At 35.2% G+C, this 17,375-nt stretch overlaps 1 protein-coding gene across 1 annotated transcript in view; it reads right to left on the bottom strand.

Moving 5' to 3' along the window:
• The window catches only part of MMS22L (MMS22 like, DNA repair protein), a 166,168-nt gene that overhangs the window by 107,968 nt on the left and 40,825 nt on the right, over window positions 1–17,375 (bottom strand). Inside the window, exons 10-11 of the mRNA XM_036767929.1 lie at window positions 15,404–15,580; window positions 4,481–4,543 (exon numbers count right to left, since the gene is read on the bottom strand). Of these exons, the coding sequence (XP_036623824.1) occupies window positions 4,481–4,543; window positions 15,404–15,580 (240 nt within the window). The remainder of the gene's footprint in view (window positions 1–4,480; window positions 4,544–15,403; window positions 15,581–17,375) is intronic.

Below are 17,375 nucleotides of genomic sequence, written 5' to 3'. Positions count from 1 at the left end.
TACTCAATTTTTAAAACAAAAAGATCAGCTAGGGTGCACAGAATATGAAGGACTAGCTATCTATATTTAAGAAAAGTGGGTAAAAAATTAGGCATGTAAACTTCACTTCATTGTCTAAAAGGGGAAAAAAACCACAACATTAAAAATCACTCCATGTAAATACCTTAAAGCAAAACAAGTCAGAAGACAAAGATCAATACATTATTTATAAATAAGTTCCTTCACATCAATCTACTTAGGCAATTAAATGAATGACCAACAAGTTAAGAAGCAATATACTATTCACTTTTGCATTTAAGAGGGGTTTAACTGTTTTGCCTAATATAGTCATCAGTAAATTGGGAAATACAGCACAGATCACACAATTTTTTCTTTTTACAGATTTAAAATACAGACATTGCCCAAGTTACAAAAACCTAGACTACAAATCTCTCACGTGCATACTATGCTCTCTAAACAAGGTCTCCATATTTCCACCTGGGCATCTGCTTAGCTACTATTCTTACAACTTTATTATGCAGTTATATACAAATTAGAATTAGGAAGAAAGGTGTTTCTATAAGACTTCTTTGGTTCTGATTAGTTTTGCTGATTAGTTCTTTTCTACTATTATGAGATTGATCTGTGATTTCCTCTTCAGCCCTCCTTTACAGAATGTGCCCCCCAGGACTTATAATCCTTTGTACATGAAGGTACCATTGACATAGTATAGAGAAGGCTTGACTGGCACACACTTGGGTTCAAATCCTGTCTCTGACACCTGCTATCTGTATGACCATGAAACAGTCCTTTTCTCTCAGAGCCTCAGTGTCCTCATCTATAAAAAGAGATAGAAATTCCGACAGTTCCTACCTCATTGAGCCGTTGTTAAGCTCAAGTCATTCAGTCAAGGGGTATTTAATTAAATGCCCACTGCATGTGAGGCATTATTGATTAATGCTGGAGGTACAAAGACAGGCAAACTCTCAAGAAACTCACAGTCTAACGAGAGAAATCATGAAAAGCATTTTGTAAACTTTAACATCTATATAATGCCAGTTAATAGTATCATACGTGCTCTTTAATATCTCTATGCATTGGCTCATATTTTGAATAACTGACACTGGACTCAGCTTTGGGATCCTACATCTCAAATTCTGGCAATTTAATTATAAAGTTAAGTTTCCATAAAGGTATGGATGCTTAACAATGGGACTATTCTGTTTCAGAATCATAGTTTTAGAACTCGAAGGCCATGTAAATCCAACTTCTTACTTTCAAAGGAGGAAACTGAGGTTAAGTGACTTAACCAAGGTCATACAAGACCAAGGCTGGCGATAGAACCAAGGTCCTCCAGTTACAAATTCAGTATTCTTTCCACTCACTGCTTTGCTTCCATAATATATCTTCTACACTCACAAACTAATCAGATTCTAAAAGGTATCACCAGAGCTTGGTATCACGGAAAAAGTACTGTCTCTAGAGGCAGAGAACCTGAATTCAAATCCTTCTTCTGACACATATTACTGGTATATATTAGCTACCGTTGTTTTTACTGAAAGAGTTTGAGGACTCTTCTCCCTGAAATTAAAAATAGGAGTAATACTCATTCTTCATGGTGTGTCCTTTTCTTTCTTGCAAGAGGATGGGCTAAATGACCCTTTCTGTAAGACTCTTGCAGGTTGTCTATAAGATATGTTATTTTGTCTCAGTAAACTTAAGGAAAGAAAAGAAAAATCAAAACAATAAATAAAAGAAAACCTGAAATTCTTTCTTGTAAAAAATAAAAATGTTATTTTAAGGTTGAAACAGCACATAAACAATCTAATTCTCTTTTCCCCACAGCATTTCCAACACAGCTAGCTAATTTAAAAGGACAGTTTGGTTTTAAGGTATTTTTTTCACAAAGGTTATAAAGAAAAAGAAAAAACTTTTTTCATCTTTACTTTGATGAGCAGAGTCCAATGATACCCAATGTATCAGTGATCCTCAGTAAAGCTTAGTGCCTCTGTCTTGGTTTGAAAAAGAATGATTTGAAAAACATTGTTTGCTTAATTAATACTGCTTTCAAGATTCTATCAACTTTATCTTAAGACTATTGTACATTTTTGGGTGTTTTTTTTAAGTCTATAAATGGACTGTTTCACTGCTGGAGATCAAGTCAGAACATGAGGGCGGTCAGATTTTAATTTATCTCAGTGGGAAGAAAAACAGATATAATCAAAATGATACTTCTATCTAAACATATTATTTATTCTTTATGACCACCTACTGAACCCACAAAATTGGTTTCAAGAACACCAGCAAGTAGTTCTATATTACTTATGGAATATGATTTGACACAATGTAAGGCATGATGAAATTGAGATAGTATTGAAGAGAGGGGCTTAATCTTCCTAAATATTAGGAAATGGAAGATATTACACAGTTTGAGTAAAAAATCTTGCTTTGTGCTGGCTCTAGTTTCATAAAGAAATATTTACTGTACAGGCTGTCCTAAAAAAAAAAAATCTAACTTATCCTTATGTCCATATATAGGAATTACATAGTGTGCTACAGAACCAGCTCTAACTCTCACCCTTATAAAAAATATAGTATTATAAAAGTTAAATCCAGCAGTGTCAATAAAAGCTTTATTATATTATTAGACATTCCAACTGAGGAGAATCGTTTTTCATGGTCGATATAGTGCCTTTCCTTGGCGGGGAGGGGTAGTGGTGGGTAGGGGAAAGAGAACAACACTTGGTAGTCATAATCTAAAGGAAAATAATAATAATAAATCACTAAAAGACTGATAGAAAGTGATTTACAATCTTAGTTAAAATAGTACTGTTGCTATAAGGCAGAGATGACTACATACTGTTTTTCCTGCTGTCACATATAATATATTTAGATTTTTGCTCCTCACCATGACTTATCTGTTTTCTACCTATTTCAAAATTTCTACAGAAATATTTAGAAACCTATCCATCTTCCCATAGTACTTGAAGGACCAAAATAAAGAATCTAAGCAGTCCTTATCTGCTGTCCCTATTTCTTCCAACAAAGCAGTGACAAAATCTTGTGTTTCTGGAAAGAATAAAATAAAAAAAATTTTCTTTGGCTTTAAATGAAAGCCTTTCCATTAAAAAACAACAACAACAACATAAAATACACCACAAAAAAGATCCCTCAAGCCAATATCAGGTAAATGTGCTTAATAGTTTATATAAATGACACAATGATCACATGTCAATCATTCCCAAATGTCTTAAAATGAAAGTTTAAAACTAGATTACTATATAATGAGAGTTTTAAATGTTCAAAATCAAGCTATTATCAACCAAAAAAAGAACTTTCAGGGAGGGGGAAGCTATGAGAGTATACATATAATAAAATATGGGTAGTACTTAAAAAAAACAACAACCTTGTAGCATGCCAGTGACAAAACTTGCAGGAAAACTGTAAAAAGGTAACATCACTTTCATTCCAAATAGAGGGTTCTTTGACATTCCATCTAAGGGAGAATTCTGAGCTCTTACCTACATAATTAATAGATCTATGTTATAACTAAATGCACTTATATATTCATCGGCAAAACATTAATTTTTAAAAGAATTTACATATCCAAGAGGGGTCTCAAAAGTCTCAAAATAAGCTATTAAACTGAGTGAGTTTCACAGACTTGGTTTTCAATGCACTGGTGGAAAATAGTCTATTAACTACCACATTTCTGCTTTATTTCTCTCAGAAATTTTTAAAGTTTTATTTCTTAGTGGCTAAATAACTTCTTTCCCAAATGAAAACCAACATTCATTTCTTTAATTTTCTCAAAGGCATTACACAAAAGGCAATTTATACCATGAAAATTCAGAACAAATTTACAGAGCTACAATGCAACATGTTTAAAAATGTGATGAACAGCATATTTAAAACCACTTTAAAAGGAGGTCAAGTCTGACCTCTGGGCCATGAAGCACTGCATTAACAGCTCTGCAGAAAGAAAAATGATAAGGTATGAAATGAGTGCTCAGAAACTAGAACCTTATCAGTAAGAGTATGATTCAAGCCTGTAAGACAAATTGCTCAGCAAGGCAAGTCACCTTCCTGCTGTGATGAGGATATAGCTGAATTTTCAATGCCACTATCTTCGCCCATCATGTCTCCTAGACTTGATATCCACACATTCAATGTATGGCTTACAGTTTCTAAGCATCCAGACCTTATTTTGAATATATCTTGTCAAAATAGCCAACTGGGATAATTATCTTTATCCTTTATCTGACAACTTAGTGTCAAGAAAAAAAAAATCTTTAAAGGATAGTTACTAATCTCTTAAGCACTGGCTTCACTTTGGCAAAAACAAACAAATAAACAAACAAAAAAAAACCCCAAGAACATCTGTATGCCTCAATTACAGTAACCAAAGGTTGGCTTTGTTTTGTCTTTCCTTCTACATGTATTCTATGTGATGTCCAAAATTTTAAATGCCAGTATTTTTTATTGCTACTTAACATATTACCTGGACATTGGTTGACTTCTTCAGTAATTCTTCTACAAAGCTCCAATTTGAATTCATTTGCTTCTGGAAAGAGGAAAAACACTTCTGAATCAAAGAAATTACCACTTCTAATAATACATATTTTAAAAACTAGGACAGGGAAAGTAAATGACTATTTTTTAAAATATTTCTATCACCACAGAACTTGATGCAATGTCCATGGGAGATACAGTTTTACGTGTATCTGATTATTTTCCCCTATCATGTTATATTGGTAGATGACTGAATTGGAGGGGAAAAAATTACTAATTACTTGTCTTTACACTAAAACAAAATTATAACCTTCATCAAGTAAGGATTTATTTATTTATTATTTTACTTAATCTTTAAAATAACACAAAATTTAGGGGAAACACTTTGATCTCTGCTAATGTTTAAATTCTAATGTATACACAAAGCTTCCAATAGCTAACTACATAATTACATTGTACAGACCATGGCTGAACTATTGTTCTCTCAAAATGATTTTCATTCCCCAGAAACAATTAGATCTTTTCCCACTTGGATCAAAACAACAGCAACAACAACAAAACAACTTCATGATTGATTTACATCATTTGCTACTCTAAACATACTTACATGAAATTGCACTGAAACAATCAAAAGAAGTTTACTTAATCTGGTATATGTCACACCTCAAGACACCTCAGTTCACAACAGTTGGCTTTTAATATTGGTTATTTAAAACTGAATGTTGTTATGGACTGTTATCAAAGGAGGAAGAGATAGACTTAGGATACAACCCGTGAGGAAGATGTAATATACATACTGAATGTCTCCATCTTCACCTCTTCAAGGTGAAAAGAACAGAATTTGACTAAAACAGAAGATAAAGAAAGCAAAGAACAACTTTTTTCTTTGCCTTAACTGAAACACCAAAATCCAATGAGGCACCGAATGATCGATCACTGAATGATAACTTCAGCCATTATTTACGTATGATATAGACTAGGGAGACTACATAAAAAAAACAAAGATGTGTCCTTTTATGAGCAATATTTGTTTCATTTTAATGTGATTGTCTGTGAAAGAATCTAAAATACCAAACATCTGTATGAATATATTACTATATTCATTCCTGGATTCTTAAACAGATTACAATAATAAAATTCAGTTGTTTCTTAATGACTTAAGGTTACTGATACACACATGAATCATTATACTATTCTATAGACTCAGGGTGTATTGAGGTAAGCCAGACCATTGTTCTTTTTGAGTTCATGTATGCTCTTTATAGTTTTTCTTTCTCCTCCCTTACTGTCAGAAGCCTTCTTGTTGCTATTATGACTGTCTTCCAAAGCTCTGCCCCCTTCTAAATTGCTGCTTCTGGTCTACAAACAGTCAAGATTGTTAAAACTGTGTCTGAAATAAGAATACATAGGCTGAGTGAGAAGATGGGGGGGACTCTCCTCTCAGTAAAGTGTACTACATTCCATGAACGTTGTGAAATATATTTAACTGCTTATAGGTCTTTTTTTTTTAAACTATGCATGCTTACTTGTTTTTTGGCTATAGTCTGGAAAGCTGAGAGTGCTTTATTGTTGCTTTGGAAGGATAAAATAAGACTTCTCTGACCAACTCAAACTAAAGAAATATTACACAGACAATATTCTGTAGTGACAGAAGAGTATGAAGAAGCAGGAATCATACACTGAACATAAATAGTGGAGCCCATGTTCATTTAGATGGCTGATTTAAATTATTACTTTTTTTTCATTTCACATAAACCTTTAGTAGGTAAGACTCTGTGGTTTAATTTGAGTCTTCATTTGAGCAAAGAAGAAATATTAATTTTTGAAAACTCCATCTTGTGCATCTGAAATAATAAAAGTCCTACCAGTTATCAAACAATAAAAATTTTACCAACCTATCTTTCACTCAGTAACTAGTTTGTTTTTTTTTTAAACCAACATTTTTTACAAGGAAAAACATGAGACGGCAATTGTATAGGGTAACTAACAATGTGGATGATATAGTTCATAGTTTAATTTGAGTAGAATTTGTAGACAAGGAACTCACTCTTAGTTAAATGCTTGTATTCCAGTTGTACAGTATTTACTGATAAAATTTCTAATGCCTCCCCCAAGCTGCATTATTCTGCTAATTAGAACTCTACAGATGCAATACAAACATCTTGTCTAGTAAAAACAGACAGATGACGTGTAGAAGCTAAAATTCAAAAGAGCCAAGTATCATTCTAATCCTAAGGAACTAGCATCTGGGTCATTGCAAAACAGAGTATGTATAAAGGACAGAAACAATATCTGCTACAAATTCCCTTTTTTAGGGGATGGGAGTGACAGGGCAGTTTTAACTCAGTTTTCTATAGCAACAATATTTGTCCTACATGTAAAATTATGACTAACTGGTTTCCAAGTGGTATAAAATTATTATGGAACCGCCCACTTGGAGCAATGTTTTCTACTTCCAAGGCTGCTATAAAAACTACAACTGAGAAACACACTTGAGGTCTTGCATAAGCTGCATCTCTATCAGGAAAATAAAATGAATCTTCCCTTGCCCTCCATTTCTAGTCTATATGGGAGAATGGCTCTCCTCTCCTTTCAGGGTTACATTTTGCATCCTTTATCCAGTAGTCATTTTAGACATTTCCAAGGAGAGTATCACCTAGTCCTGAATAATTCTCTCTGTGGTCTGGACAGAGAAAGCAGCGTTAAAACTGACCCCTGCAATGTTCAAAAGTGGTGAATTTTCCTCTTTACACTCCATTTGGTTTTAAAATAGATGAGCAGGATTTTGAGAGGATAACATGCTCTGGGTCTGGGTTAAGAGAATAGAAATGTGCAATAAATCTAAAACCTGAAGTATAAGAAACGAGACACCCAAGTTTCCTTATATTCTCATACTGAGAAATTGGCTACAGTTTTCTGGTTTAAATCCATATATAGAATACATTCAAGTTATAGGAACTTGTAAAATAAAAAATAACTAACCACAGCTGAAAACCTATTTAGAATGTAAAGATTTCACATTAACCTCTAGGGCAAACCAGTCCACATTAAAAAATTGAAACACCTCCATGGATGAAACAAGACTAGAGGCATTTTTTTCCCCTGAAGAATATATGAATAACCATTATTACTTCATATCATCCTCCTTCCACCAGATTACTGTTTAGTAGAATAAAGAATGTTTACTGCATAATCATTTCCTTTTTATACTTGGATGTGTTAAATCCATAAAAAATGGAATCTGAAGAATTTCAAGATACTGATAACAAAATGAGCCAATTATCACCAAGACCTAAGCTAATCTCTTTGAAAGAATGGACTAAGATATGTTTGCTTCAACTAAATACAAAAGAAGAAATTCTGTTATATTCTGTCTGATTTCTAAAGTTGTTAACCTAATATTAAGATTCAAAGGCATTAAGCAATATTGCTCCCCCCCTGCCCCTCTTAACTTTTCAAAGAATCAGAAGATCGTAGATTTAGAACTGGGGAAAAAATACCCAAGAGGTCATTGAGTCCAATCTCCCTCATTTTACAGATGAATAAAATGAGGTCCAGACAGAAATCAAATGACTTTCCCAAAGTTCTATAAGAAATTAGTGGCAGAGATATACTGAGAATTTGGACCCAGCTTCTCCTAGTTCAAATCCCATGTACTCTCCAAGATACTACGCTGTCTTCTTTTTCTCTGATTCATTTTATTCATCTGTCAAATGTCAGAAAAAAATCTGTTTTATTTCAAAGGACTACTAAGAGAGGAAGAGTGGTAACTCATGTGAAAACATTCTGGAAAAGTTGAAAGTACTAAACAAATAAAAGGTAGAATAATAATAATATCTATTAATGATAATTACTGTTTTAACATTAACAATAGTGATAATGATAGTAATGAAACTAAAGGTAAGGGAATCTTTAGAACTAATTCAGAACTCTGGACACAAAAAGGGAAAAACATGGTGAAGAAGGTAAAGAGAAAAATAAGGTAGGAAAATAATTCCACAGAAAAATAAATTTAAAAACAGTGCAGTTAAGACACAAATACTTTTCACATAACAAAGGTAGGAATTTTTCAAATGAAGATATAGAAAAAAAAACTTTGATAATTTTAAGAAAAAAACTGAGGAAAAGATTTTATACTTGGATAAATACTAAAATGTCATTAATTGTTTAAAAAAAAAAAAAAAGAAAAGGGATCCTCACTAAGTTTCCCTACAAAATACAAAGAGCAAATTCAGGACCATAAAAGATTAGTGCCTAGCACTTGTTGAATCAAACTGAATTAGTCATAATATTAATAGTATTAATAGTGATGATAAAAATAGACTATCATTCCCCCCAAACTCTCCACATCTGGAGGCACTATTCATTATTTAACAGCTAACTAAATAATTGGTACCCTTGGGACTTAAAAGTTACTATTTCTTCAAACAGTGCATCAGAAGACTATTTCCTCTATGTGTTGGGCATCTAGGTGTAATGGATTAAGCACTAGATCTAGAGTCAGGAACACCTGAGTTTAAATCAGGCCTCACACATTCACTAGCTATGTGATCCTGGGAAACTGTTAATCTCTCTCTCTGTGTCTCAGTTTCCTCATCTGTAAAAATGGCAATATTAATAATAGCACCTATCTCCCAGGGTTGTTGTAAGGATAGAATGAGATAATTTTTTTAAAGTGCTTGTCAAACCTAAAAGCTATATTTAATGCTAGCTACTATCATCATCATCATCATGATCTGAGGGCTTTGTGCACTGTACACAATTAATTAAAAGTAGGTAGATAGTAAAGTAGATAGAATGGTAGGGCTGGAGTCAGGAAGACCTGTCACTAAATTCAGCCTTAGACACTGGGCAAATCGCTTAACCTCCATCTGCTTCGGTTTCTTCATCTATAAAACAGGGATAATTACAGCATCTATCTCCAAGGGAGCTGGCATGATAATCAAATAAGATATTTGTAAAGCACTTTGCAAACTTTAAAGTGCTTTATAAGTTCTAGTTATTATTATAATTGTTAAATTCTAGTTAATTGACTTCTCTATTTATTCAGGGAGTCACTTAAGATCTCATAAAATGATACAGAAACAGTCTTGCACAGCAATCTCAGCTCGGTGGGAGGCAGATCATGGAAGATGTACAAAAAAAGAGTAAGTTCAGAAAGAACTGCAAGATTTGGAGTTGGAGAACATGGACTTAACTCCTAGTTCTGTTACTTACTTGTCATTTACTATCTGTGTGATTTTGGGCAAATCACTTCATTTACCTGAGACTCAATATACTTATCTGTAAAATGAGGGAAGGTTGAATTGTAATAACCTGGATTCTGTGAACTTGATTTTTAAAAAGACAGACAGGCAGACTAGATAGATAAACTACTTCATTGTGACTGGCTTCCTTGGGTGTATTTTATTTTATGCATTTAAAAATATTATTCTGAGGAGGCTACAGGCTTCACCAGCCTGCCAAAAAGGTCCATCACAAATAAAAATGGTTAAGAACCTGTGAATTACATGATGCCTTAAAAGTCCTTCCAGCTTTAAATCTCATGATCAGATAAGAACAAGGTCAGAAAGAAAGTTAAAGACCAGAAGAGCTGAGGTTTTCAATAAGTTCACAAGTCATTAGAAAAAGTGTCTTTTTTCCCATTTATGCTGGAAGCAATGAAGATCAAGGGATGAAGGGGATTGGAGTTGATGGGAAAATTACCAGTAATAATAGAGATAAGTAAAATTTGCTTTAGCCCCTCTCTTGCTTCTATATTCTCTACCAAGGAGAATAATCTTCAGACTAGAAAAATAGAACAAAAAATTGTTAGCTGAGAATCAGAATATAAGATAACTTGTCCCCACAAGCCTTCCTTCTGTTGCTTGCTTAACATGCTCCATCTCTCAACTGTGGGCTGTGCCCATACCTGGAATGCTTTTGCCCCTTCACCTCCACCTCCCAAATTCCACCTTCCACACGAGGCCCTTCTGGGTCCTCTACCTGCTTTTACTTTCCCCTTTCTGATTACTTTCATTTGCTCTGTAATATATCTTATATGTACCTAACATGTTGTCTCCTCCATTAGAATGTGAGTTCCTTGAAGGCAGGAACTTTATTTACATCCTCAGTATTTACTTATGTGCTTGGCATGTAGTAAGTGCTTAATAAATGCTTACTGACTAAGTGGCTGAGGATAATAAAGATAGCTAACATTTATATAATGCTTTAAGGTTTATAAAGTACTTCATATATATAATCTCATTTGCCAAAATGTTCTTAGTCATGTAAAGGCAATTGCCCCAACTACATTTTAATATACTTAAAGAATCGGAGAAGCAAATCCTGAACTTCTACTGTATCTTTCAGGAGTGTTGGAGAATATGCAGGCCCAGAAGTGGGCAAGTATGCTGATTTTCCCAAATGGAGGGAGAGGGGGATGTGGCGAAAAAAGGTAAGAGGCAGCAGCACATCACTGTGATAGAGCTACTCAGAGTCAGAAGGCCCTGGATTTGAGTTCTGACTATGTCACATACTTATCTCAAGCAACTGTCTAAGTCTATACATTGCAGAAGTATTGATCTGAATGGTAGAAGGATTTGCGTTTCCTCACTAGGAGATACCTTCACCAAAGGAATGGCAGGTCTAGACAATTGACAAATGAAGAGATAGAGAGATAAATAGAGGAATAATCTACCTCAATGAGCTTGATATCAATTCCTCATAACATTCTAGAAATAAATTTCTAGAGATGGTCTGTGAGCACTTACAAAGAAAAGAAGCAATGACTAACAGGTCAATATGGATTTATAAAAATAAGACTCACTAGGGAATTTAAAATCTAAGTAAATAGGATACTACTGTGGAGCAGTATCAAAAAGGGGAGGGATGATGGTGATGGAAGAGGCAAGATCGAGAGATACCATTAAATAATTAGATTCATCTTGTGTCTCTGTCCTGGACTACCAAATTAATCAAGCTTCGCCCCACAAGTGGGGCCAGAGAAGTAGAGAGGAGGTTCTGGGGAACAGAGGCAAATTGAAAGGAGATGTCATTAAATAATTGGATTTCACTTTCTTTCCTTGTGTCTTTGTCTGCTTAATAAATAAAGGTGTTCTAAATCCAGCACAAGTTAATGGACAGCTAGGCCACATCTAATTGCTCTCAATTAACCAATAAGCAATTAATAAGCTATGTGCCAGGCACTATGCTAGGAGCTGGGAATACAAAAACAAAGGGAAGCCCTTAAGAAGCTTACAGTCTAGCTGAGTTCAAAGGGAAGCCCTTAAGAAGCTTACAGTCTAGCTGAGTTCAAGTCACCAGGCCCAGAAAAACTAAATCCTAGAGTACCAAACAATTACCAAATGTAAATGAGGGGTGCTAGTGACCTTTCAAAGAACTCTGAGGATAGAAAGGTTGCCACAGGATTCATACGGTATTAGAAACTGAAGATGGCTACTACTAGACCACTATTTGAGGGGATGGAATATGTCTTTTAAAAATCTTTTAATTTGTTTTTGTTTTCTTTTTAATTTGGTACTATACTTTAACACAGCAGACACATTGCTACAAACCTGAAGAAAAACTGCCTACAGTGTAGCCCCAGAAAATAGGTTATTAACTGCTAGCAGAAAGAAAAAAAAATATCCTTTAACTCTGACTGGATGGCACCAAACAATGGACTGTTATACTTGGACAATCCTTAAAGAGAGTTAAGTGCTTAATAAATGTTTGTTGAACTAAAAGCAATTTAAGGTAAGAGGTCCTTTTTAGGAGTTCTTTAAGAAAAACAGGATGGCTATTTATTTTAAAGGAATCAAGGTCAGAATAATCGTACTTAGTGACAAAGGAAGAAGGAGATGACTGCTTAAAGACACTTTTAGCTTATATAGCTCCAAAACGTGGGAATGGAAAATCTTAAACTGACTCTCAGTCAAAGGATAACCCTTCCTGTTGCCACTGCCTCACCTACTCACATGGAAGAAAAGTCTGTTAATGACACTAAACAAAGCTTTTGAGGAATGTTCCAGAAGGGTCAGAGCTGGTTTTGAAAAGCAGTTAAGTGCCTGGCTTCAGGATTCCTGACATCTAGCTCTTTTATGGTGTTGAGCATATGAAATAACAGTTTTTCTTTACAGAATTTATAGACAGCTAAATAAGTAGAGGAGGCACAAACAGAATGAACACAGATAAAAAATTTTACTGTATGTACCTTTGTACACAGCTGACTGACAAAATTAGGAAGGAATACACGTTTTTAAGACATAACAACTCAATTTAAAATATTAGACATGGATCTACTTTAAAAATTCTGTGGTCTCAATGATGTAGGTGTAAAAATAACAACAGCGATAATAATAATAATAACGCATTTATATAGAGCTTTAAGGTTTGCAAAGCTCTTTAATTTATTTGAGTCTCCCAACAACCCCTTGAGGCAGGTTCTATTATTTATTCCCATTTTAGAGATGAGAAAATTGAGGCTCTAAGAGGTTAAATGACTTGCCCAGGGTCAGACAACTAGGAAGTGTCTAAGGCAGGGTTTGAATTCATATCATCTTAACTCCAAATCCTGTGCTCTATTTACTGTGCCACTTAGCTGATACTGTCTCATCTTATGAGATTCTTGTTCATATCGTTCTATAAATCCTCTCAAGAGGCCTTGGTCAACACACTAAACATTTTTCTTTGGATCTTTTAATCATAAAAGACATCAAAATATTGCTTAAAAATTCCATACCTCTTATTTTCAAGGGAATCTCAAGACAATAGTCCATTTATAAGTTTACAATATATTTATGGTTTTTCTATTAAAGAACACTTGTAATGACCACCACACACACATACACATACACATATACACATGCACACACGCACACACACACAATCAAATCAGAGGATCTTAAAAGTAACATATGTATAGTGAAAATGTTTCTTTATATGACCCTTTGATTTCTTAAACTGAGTAAATTTCTAATGTTCCCTAAACCTTATCTCACTTCTTGGGGCCTAACTTGTAACTCCAGCTTATGATGCAGTTAAATTGCTAAGGTAACATACTAGCTGTTTCAATAAAACTCCCATGCTCTGCCTTCCCCTGACAGTGCAATCTGATAGGCTACCATCCTGGTCATAGTGTTAGCACTGCCAAGATAGCCACAAAGCTGGGACACTGGGCAGCCCTTCATCCCCTCCTCACTTTGAGGTGTAGGGACCCATAAAAACCTCATAAAATCCACAACGAAATCAGCAGTTGGTGGAATAATCACTGACAATCCCAGGAATGCTTGATTGTCTCCCACTCCTGGCTAATGCTCTGAGATCCCCCTCATTCCTCAACCCTTATATGGGTCTCCCCTGAAGTCTGCCCTTCTTCCTCTCCCTTATCTTCAAACAGGTTTCGCTGTTACTATGCAGACTAGCTCTAGAATCACTGCCGCCTACCCACTGACTGCCAGTGTTAGTGAAATGCCAGTCAATGTGTCTCTAAGAAAGCCTCCTGCAGTCACTCTTAAAAGTCATCCCTTCTTGCCAGGATCCAAACTGACCAGTTAGGTGGGCAACAGGCAAAGTCAGAGTCACAGGTACATACCTTTGGTCCGTTAGCCACTGACCAAGAGGTGGGACTAAGTAGCCTGACAGTTGTATGTCCACTGACAGGAAAGGAAAAGCAGTCTCACTGCTACCTTTCATCCATCCTAGAGTAGGCAAGAGTTAGGTCACTGAACTATGTGTTTCAGTTGCAGGGATCCCTGTATCCCCTTCTTTCAGCTCATGGACCAGTGCTCACAACAATGGGGATCAATCAACCAGACAGCTGAATTGCTATCCCAATGAGCAGTGATTGATTCAGGAAGAAAGAAACAGCTTGGCTGGGTGACCTTGAGGTTCAATGAAAAGGTCTTCCCCATCCTACTACATCCATAAATTGCTGACCAAGGTTGGGACTAGGACCTTGGCAGCCATCTCAATATTCTGATAAGCATGGTGCTATGATTTCGGACTTCAAGGATTAGAGGTCTCAACCTTGTGCCTCAGCAATACGGAACTCCTTGTCCCCTTCCTTCATATGTCCTCTGTGGTTAATTGGGTATTTATAATAGTCAAAATGACTTATTTGCTAAAAGTTGTTCTTAAAACAATCCCTTTCTCCTATGGTCCAGAGAAAGCCAGTGCCTTCAAGGCACTGTAAGTGCTTGACACTACCAAGTGGCTACAACAGCAGTACTGACATTACCAAAACAGTACGTTAAAGACTGAAGAGTCCTCAGTGACTATCTAGTCCAATTCCTTCACTTTGCATACTAGAAGACTAAAGTCCAGACAGATTAGTTGATTTTCCTATAGTCACATCGAAGATGGTTGGCAAGCCTAGAACAAGAGCCCCCAATAAATTACTTAACTTCCAGTCCAAGACTCTTTACAGTTTTATATTAGGTAAAGAGGCTCTCACAGTACTTGGGCCATATCCTTGACTTTAATTATTTTACCAAGTAGCAGTATTCAAAAACATTAAGCTTTCCCTTACTGAGATATTCACATTTTTAACTAGAGCACTTTTTATGATCTAAAGGAACAATCTTCAAACTTATGGATATCTTTGCCCTTTAGAATCAATCAGTAAGCATTTATTAAGTATCCACTATGTGTCAGGCACTGTATATACAAAGACAAAAAATGAACTAATCCTTGCCCTCAAGCAGACGAAGCCCTATATGATTACCACAAATGAACATAGCCCTATGTCCTCTGTGATTACCACAAATGAGCACAGCCCTATGTCCTCTGTGATAACCACAAATGAACATAAAATAACGAGTAAAATATTCAATCACAATCACAATGAAAGGAGGTGGGAAAAGGGAGAACATCCACTTTACAGTAAAAACCCACTACTTCAAGATAAAAGCAAGAGAAATTAAGATATTACCTTTTCATCTAGCACTCCATTACGGTCAAATTGGTAAAATGATGCTAGGTGAGTAATAATCCACCAACTAAAGCCCAATGGATCCTTGGAGGGGACAACAGGAATAGAAGGCCGTTCTGTATCATTTGGCTTCTTAAAAAGATTCTTTAGTAGTTTATTCATCCATCTCCAAAAGGGCTATAGAAACAGAAGTGATTCAAATGCAATTAAATTAAAACATTCTTCTAGGATCATGTATTTTAAGTTTTATAATAAAATTGTCATAAAAATATGAATCAAACCACTCATTATTCAGTAGCTTTGAAAAGCCCTGAAATTATCACAGGTTTTCATTATTTAAAAGCAAGTAAATTCTAGCCCCCACTGAAGAAAAGGCTGCAAGCACAGGAATTACATAGGCTAACATGCTGTATTTTGCTCACATCCAAAATACAGAATGAAAACTGAATGTTAAAATCAAATCTAAAAAAAGAAAGACACTACAATTGCAGCTGGGAAGATGGACAACAAGATACTGTATGCACCATTATCTAAAGATACCCAAATGTTGAAATTTATTTGCAAATAATCATTTACTTGCCCATTGATTCAATGAACCCAAATCTAATGAAAATGTATATGAGATTCTTAAATAAAAAATATGTTAAAAACACAAATACTCTGTAAAAACAGACATGGCAAACAGGTAAACACTGTAATTAAAATTCAATGAATGCTGGTTACTGAAAAAAGAAAAAAGATTATTACTGTTAGTCATTATCATTATTATTATTCTTTCATTCATTTATTCATTGCCCATTTCTGCAGAGGTTTTCTCAGAACAATCCTCAATGTTAGTTAATACAAATGCTGTTACCCACATTCTACAGATGAGGAAACTGAAGATACACGAAATTTGCTCAGGGTCAAATATCTAGTAAATGTTGAAGCCAGGACTTGAATTCAGATCTTTTGACTCCAAAGACCAGTGCTTTTTCCATCACATGCCACTGACTATTTGTGACACTTTGTAATACCACCATGAATTATTATGACAGAGAATTAAAATTTATTAATAAAAAAGTCCCTATTTTGAGACTGCAACAGAGTAGAATATTCATTTGCCATCAATAGGCCTCAATACCTCAGGGGACCCAGGAATTCATAGATTTGGGTACTAACCTACACCATGATAGATGAAACTCATCTATCCCTTCTTATCTTGTGGGCTTCTTGTACATATTGTATAAATCTCTCAGAGTATCTACTAAAAATGCTTGAGGCCTTGCTCTGGAGTTTTTTAAAATTTCAATGATTCCAATACAACCCTTTGGCTACCTACCCATCTGTTATCCCTTGCACTCAATACATTGTCAGCTCACCTCCTTATTCTGGTCATATATCGTTTGGTAATGTATTTCATAGCACTGACTACGAATATCTTGTTTCTTTCTACTGTCCTTTGGGTTATCTACAATGATGGGGCTTCTGAGATCACAAAACTCCAAGATTCACAAGCATATAATATCATCAGGAGAATAAGAGGATCTCATTCATGAGATCACTAAAGTTGCCACACTCTCAAAAGTGGGGGACAGCCCATTGTATTCCTCCTATTAAATTCTGAGCTCAGTTTGTCCTTCATCTGCAGTGCCTCTCCAAGGTAAATGTACTAATGAACTAATTCAGTAGTACTAATGAACTAATTCATCCAAATGCATGTAAATAACTGGATATGGCACAGTACGCAGCATGTAATAGATGCTTACAGTACGCTTTTTCCTTCTTTCATTTCCTTGTATGCATTGTTTATCTACTTGCTTTCTCCTATGCCATTCTCTTTTTGTGTGGTTATAGATTTCACTGAGGAGATGCCAGAGTATTCTGGGTCTCAGAACAATCAAAAGGGACATGTGAAGTGACTCACCATCTATAAGGAATTCCTCTTCCTTTTGGACTCTGTGCAGAACCTCTTCCATAAAAGTGGACAACA

Source organism: Trichosurus vulpecula, chromosome 7 (assembly GCF_011100635.1).
Source record: "Trichosurus vulpecula isolate mTriVul1 chromosome 7, mTriVul1.pri, whole genome shotgun sequence".
In the NCBI taxonomy this organism is placed as follows: Eukaryota; Metazoa; Chordata; class Mammalia; order Diprotodontia; family Phalangeridae; genus Trichosurus; species Trichosurus vulpecula.
The sequence above is the reverse complement of the archived record's forward strand: the minus strand, read 5'-3'. Positions and strand labels throughout refer to the sequence as shown.